The sequence below is a fragment of the Corylus avellana genome, chromosome ca1, assembly GCF_901000735.1.
Source record: "Corylus avellana chromosome ca1, CavTom2PMs-1.0".
Taxonomy (NCBI): Eukaryota; Viridiplantae; Streptophyta; class Magnoliopsida; order Fagales; family Betulaceae; genus Corylus; species Corylus avellana.
This window is the reverse complement of record NC_081541.1, coordinates 6,924,458-6,930,928: the sequence shown is the minus strand read 5'-3', so window position 1 is coordinate 6,930,928 and position 6,471 is coordinate 6,924,458. Positions and strand designations below refer to the sequence as shown.

The 6,471-nt window shown below is 34.2% G+C and overlaps 1 protein-coding gene across 1 annotated transcript; it reads left to right on the top strand.

The window, feature by feature from the left end:
- The first annotated feature begins 218 nt into the window (after positions 1–218).
- On the top strand, positions 219–4,212 carry LOC132187521 (acyl-acyl carrier protein thioesterase TE3, chloroplastic-like). Its single transcript, XM_059601864.1, has 5 exons — positions 219–547; positions 676–776; positions 3,054–3,163; positions 3,561–3,656; positions 3,733–4,212. Exons 1-5 carry the CDS (start codon positions 342–344, stop codon positions 3,901–3,903), a joined length of 684 nt encoding a protein of 227 aa, XP_059457847.1. The 5' UTR covers positions 219–341; the 3' UTR covers positions 3,904–4,212.
- Positions 4,213–6,471: the final 2,259 nt, after the last annotated feature.

Genomic DNA, 6,471 nt, shown 5'->3' with positions numbered 1-6,471 from the left:
ATGCGTTTAAGTTTTTGAAATTATATTCTAATATGCGCAGATTATGTGCTAGTTTTTATAATTTAAAGACGGGCATTACAAAAATCATTCCAATTGGAAGGAATAAGTGGAGATTTTTCTTTTTCTTTTTCTAATTTTTCCAAATTAATTTAGAAAAATTTTGGCCCATAAAATATAAACAATGTCCTTGGGCCGAAAACAAAGCAGTAATTTGAACATACAGCAGGAAGGCAGTGAGTAGCTAGTAGTGGGTGCAGAGCCGTTAAAACAGTTGCATGAATTGTAACGCCCACTAATTGGCACCACCTTCCCCAATTCTCCACCTCTTCAGCCCACAGGGCATGTCGCAATTGCACGCGCTTTCGCCGGCCCACCCAATGCACGCGGCGGTTCTCGCCTCGCGTGTCAAGTCTAAGTGGCTCCAACTCCGCCGCCCACTCGCAGCTTTTCCCTTGACCGGGCCGCTCTCGCTGCCGCGCGTCCGATCACTCCCAGCCGCTAGAAGCTGCAGGGCACTCGCAGTTTTGGACCTCAAAGGTGGCAAAGGGTACTTGCAGCTCAGTCTCTCTCTCTCTCTCTTTGTATTTTGGGTTTAACTGGAGCTTTCTCGTAGCATTTCTAAAAGAAATCAATTAGGGCCTTTTTTGGGTTAAATCTATCCCCCTTGATTTGCAGAATGAGTGGGTTCCTTTATGTTGAGTTCAAAGTTCGTGATTACGAGCTGGATCAGTATGGAGTAGTCAACAATGCTGTCTATGCAAGTTACTGCCAACAAGGTGAGACTATTTGTGTATCAATTCCTGTCAAAAACGTGAGCAATTTTGGCTTCATGATTTAATTTCAAACTTAGCCACCTGAAATTTCTTGTAACTGATAAGGGGGGACAGTAGTTTTATGCCATTGATTTTTATGTTCCATGAGCATGGTGTATGAGGTCAGTTTGTGCGGATAATGTAATGGGAATTCCGTAAAAGAGTGAAATTAATTAGGAATCTTGAGGCTATCATAGTCCTTGTGTGATTCTAAGAAACTGATGAGAATGCTAGACCTGAAAGTTCATATGAATGCATAATACTGATAGTAAATTATGTTGGAAATAATTTGGATGATGTACAAATTCTCATTGATACGAAATAATTACAATATGAGATTAACAATAAAATAAATAAAATAAAAGAGATGAAAAGTAGAGTATAGAACGATCTCACAATATGCTATAGAATCACGCAAGTGCGTTATCTTTAAAGGTTTGATTCATGCCTTCTGGAGTGTATAACTCGGTACGATCGGATCATTTGACACGCAACCTCCCAGGATTAGACTATAGCGTCTACCTTCGTTAAGGACGCACTTCCAATAACGAAGAGTAATAGAACAACCCATTTGTCAAAGTCGATGAGGGACATCAAAATAATTGAAATAGAAAAGCTACTCATATAGCATATGACTTTATGCCTTGAAAAACAAGTGTTTGTCAACATTTGGTACCATATATGAAAGAAAAGAAGTAATCATCTTTTTTCAAAGCTAAATCCTTATTTATACAAATGTGTGGGCTATTTTCTTTTAAAGCTCATTACAAGTATTCATGTATTAAAGATAGATGGTCAACACTACTTGACCATGCGTTAAGGACAAATGGTCTTTAATGTGATGAAATAAATTAACCAACAGTAAAAAGGAATCAATGGTTATAAAAGTTTTATGGACCAAACGGTCATAGACCATGAAGATAGATGATAAAATCTGTTTGGTCAATAACCGTAAAGATAATAAAATCTCATGAAAATATTTTAATGTCAAACGGTAAAACATTTGGAATAACTGAAAAATATAGTTAAAACCAATAGCAAAATAATAAATTGCTTGTAACATAGACAACAAATTACTCCCAAATTGTTGTACTTGTTTTTCCATTGTAACAATTGAATAATCTCATTGACGGAAGATATATTTGATGAAAGATTCGCTTGTATATGTTGTACATTTACTTGAAGGAAGAAAGAATACAAGCACAGATCTTGAGTAATTTGCATTTTTTGTTTTGAAATTCATATTTGGCTCGATTAAATAGATCTGAAGTGTGTGTGTGTGTGTGTGTGTGTGTGTGTGTTTCTCGAATCTGGATGGGCATTCTTAAGGACTGATAGTTAGAAGTTGGCTTGAAGGGGTTCTTCCCAGTTCCCAGTGTCTGGGAATGAATTGGATGATGTAGGACAGATTTTGAGAAATTGTTTTATGTATTTTGTGGTGGGCTTTAGGGATGAAAGTTGGGAATTTAAGGCTAGGAAGTAGGGATTATGGAACTATGCCTTTAGGGTTCGTTTAAAGAATTAGTTGTGCAAAAGACAAGGTTAAAGGGTTCAAAACATCCAGGAAAAGGGTGGAGGATTTTAAGATCAAAGGATTGCAAGAGGAAGAATCTTCAAGCTGTGAAGAGAACCGTGATTTGCAACATGAACAGTGACCAATAGAAAGAGAAGAAGAAAAGAAAGCACTCTAGCCTCTAGGCATACAAGCCTTCCATAGACCAGAACACTCAATTTTATTATTAAACTCTGAATTATTTGAGTATAGTGAGACACTTGTATAGATTCTGGATATTAATTTTGCTAATAAGCTTGGAACTCTTTGACTAATAAACAAATTCCTAGTTGGAATTTGCCAAAACTTACATATGGAATTCCTAGTTGGAATTTGCCAAAACTTACACATAAGAACCCATATGCTAAAGAAGACTTATTTATTAACAAAATAAACCCAGGCCCTCAAATATAGCCCACAGGGCCACAACCAGCAATTATAGAATCATGAAATATCATTTGACTCTAGAAAAACCAAAAATAAAATAAAATGTTATTGACCTCATTTACTACCATGGACACTTGTTCTTGGACGCTTGGTTGTGCCTTAGTTTTGGGCTTTAAAAGAGGATGTTTCTTCTCTATCCATGCAATGGTTGTGCCATCACTGGCTCTTCTACTTTCCCTAGCATTTTCAAGAGCCTGCCCTCTTTACACTCGCTAACAATTGATGAATTTTCCTGAAATCAGCTCGTTTTGAACTTATGGAAAGGATTGGCGTCAGCATTGATGCAGTTGTGCGCAGTGGTGATGCATTAGCACTGTCAGAATTGTCCCTCAAATTCCTTGCACCTCTAAGAGTATGCCTTTGATCTTTACAGCACACTATCTATTTATTTTATCATTATTCATTAAATTCGTGAGTCAGTTAATAGAATCCTGTTACACATACTTCTTCATTACGTCTTTGTCTATTCCAAAGTAAATGTTATAGTGTAATACAGCTGTTGATCTCAAGCAAGTGATATATTAGCTTAGGACATTTTTGCAAAGAAGAATGGCTTCAAATAGCTTAGAATTAGCTTGGTATTCATGAAGCACTGTTTTTACAATTTAAACATGCTTTTATTCCTTTTAGTAAGCAGTGTAAAGCTGTTGCATTTTCGTGATTGATAGGATTCGTCTTGGTACATTATAAGCTCTTGATCATCTCAATATTAATCATATCTGTTCTTATGGTGTTTCATGTCCATCTAGAGTGGAGATAGATTTGTAGTAAAGGTGAGGATCTCTGGCTCCTCAGCTGCCCGGTTATACTTTGATCATTTCATCTCCAAACTGCCAAATCAAGAGGTTTGTTATCTAGGCACCAATTTTGTTAACCATCTGAAGGATAGATGTTCAGTAACTTAGATAACATTTCATGCAGCCTATTTTAGAAGCAAAGGGCACAGTAGTTTGGCTTGACAAAAACTACCATCCTGTCCGTATTCCACCAGAAGTGAGGTCTAAAATTGTTCAATTTATACGCCATGAAGATTCTCAACTGCAAAGAGAAATCAACGGAACCGATTTTGTGGCCGAGGACCCATTGGTGTAGGTAACTTGTTTCCCTGTTCGTTCTTGTTTTGCCTTGGAAAAAGAGGAAAGGAAAAAATGATTCTAGCCGCAAATTACAAATTTATCAAGGAAAGCTTCTCAGCTTGAGAAGGAAATATTCCTTCGCATAGGATTCATCATACTTATTCAGTTCATTTGTTTGTCTGATGCAAATACAATTATATGAAAGAATGAGAGCCGTTGGAATCTCTAGCTTTTGTTCAAGCCCTGTAGTCCGCTAGCAGTCCTGTATGTGTTGGTATTTGTTTTAGATCGAATGATAATAGAAACCCTCCCACTCCCAAATCTCTTTTTCCAATGGCTTTAACACTAGATATTTCCTTTTAGAATAATGCTACCCTTAGGCCCCGTTTGGTTTGCAGAATAGACCCTTGGATTGGACTAGCTAACACTAGTTATAACTAATCCTTTGTTTGGTAACACTCTATTCTTGGAAATACTCTATTCCCATGGGACTACTAATCTCATACACACAGGGTTAGCTAAGCCACTAAAAAATGAGTGGCTTAGCTAATCATTTCCTGTGGGATTAAATTAATTATGTAAATTGCCACAAAAAACTCCACTTGTGGGATTAAATTTCGTTCTCTCTCTCTTTGATTCTTCTATATTTCACACTCTCTCTCTCTCTCTCTCTCTCTCTATATATATATATATATATATATATATATCTCAGATCTCATATTCTAGTTTTTTTTTTTTTTTTAATCTCTCTTTCTATTTTCTATACAATTTTAAATTACAGTTTTGGTAAGTGCAAACAATTTTTTTTCCTCTTTAAGCGTCTCCCTTCTGTGCCGTTTCTCCCAGTTTTTTTTTTTTTTTTTTTTAATTCTATTTTTTAATTTATTTTAATTCTCTGTACATTCTCCAACTATATTTTTTTGATTTCAATATTGAGTTTGATTCTATTTTCTCCAACTATATTTTTTTTATATAAATAATTTTGTAGCATAATTGCAACAACAACAAAAAAAAAAAGGCCACATACCTGACATAATTAAAAACAAAAAAGAAAAATAAATTATAGTAAAGTTGTTTATGTTTAAAAAAAAAAAAAAGAATGAAAGTCCTTAATAATATAAATTGTATTTGTATTTTAAGGGTATTTTAGGAAATTTGATCACAATATGATTCCATTCATCAACATATTGCATTGTACCAAACAAAGGAATATGATTAGCTAGTCTATTCGAGCGTTACAACCAAACAAAGGAATAGGAATAGCTAATCTATTCCACATTCTTCTATTCTCAGTAGTAGCTAATCCTTTTCTAATGGACTAGATATTCCGCGAACCAAACGAGGACTTACTCTTACTTCTTTACACAATTTTTTCACAAATTGATCAAAATCCAATAAAGATTCATTTCATATCTAATGGTGGTTTTAAAAGCCACCTATATGTGCAAAAAAATTGTGTAAAAAAAATGGGAGTACGTGTAGCATTACTCTTTATTGATTATAAAGGGCAAAGTGTAAGTGGAGTTGAAACGGTTTATAGAATTGAAGCATATTATTTAGGTTGCTGGCCAAGATAAAGACATTTTAAATCACATTGCATTATGTACACCAATAGATACAACAAAATAAAATATTAACTATAAAATGAATTTTATTTCCATTTCAAGGACCCTATTCGGGGACAACTTAGGTCATTTTGTTGCATTATAGATGTCGTAAATAAAGTTAAGAAATTGATTGATAGATTAAGAAATTGATTGGTAGATTTAAGGAGTCAAATTGATGTATTCAAGAGATTTTATTGCTGATTTCTTTTGAGTCCAAAAGAGGCCCACGGTATAGCGTTTTACACACTGGATCTGTGGGCTATACAATGACAGGTAGCCATTTTTCTTCTCTTGAACCCTTTGTCCCTGGTGGATGCTTGTTCAATGACAATGACAGGAGATCTTACCAGCACAGCTAATTGACAATCTATTTTATTATTAGTTCACATATGTGACGCGTGGCGGGACAAAATTAATTGGGTCCTATCATTTTATTTAGTTGTTAATAATCAAGTTATTTGTCGTCCTAAGAGTAACTCAATCGGTTAAAAACTACGCCTCATGAAACAGAGGTTACTAGTTTGAATCATCATTCTCCTTCCTTTATTTGTACATGTAAAAAAAAAAAAAAATTGAGTTACTTGTATTTCAATTTGCATTTTATTTAATTTTTAATGAGTTTAAGTTGTTATTTTGTGAGACTTAAATATATTGTTAAATATATTGGAGAGCGGAATAAAGAGAGAGAGAAGAAGCATATAAAGATTACATTATATTATTTTCTTCTATATTATTAATATGTTTACATAACTCTCTATTTATAGAGAAATAAGAAGTAGTAGGCAAAAAATGCTAGACTAAACCTTAGAACATATAAGGCAACATAATAAAATAATATCAAATATTCTAACAAAGACAATAATGAATTTAACCCAAAGTCAATCAAAACAGTTTTATGAGTTATGTAGGAATAGACCCAATTCCTAGCAATTTACAGTCGGAATTGTTAATAATTTTTAATCCAAAAATAAATATGA

What these genes read in the sequence shown, in the direction of transcription:
- LOC132187521 (XM_059601864.1), top strand. Translation starts at nt 342, where the DNA reads ATGTCGCAATTGCACGCGCTTTCGCCGGCCCACCCAATGCACGCGGCG. An exon ending in GACCTCAAAGGTGGCAAAGG is followed by an intron (nt 548 to 675) that starts GTACTTGCAGCT and finishes CTTGATTTGCAG; the next exon opens with AATGAGTGGGTTCCTTTATG. An exon ending in AATTCCTTGCACCTCTAAGA is followed by an intron (nt 3,164 to 3,560) that starts GTATGCCTTTGA and finishes ATGTCCATCTAG; the next exon opens with AGTGGAGATAGATTTGTAGT.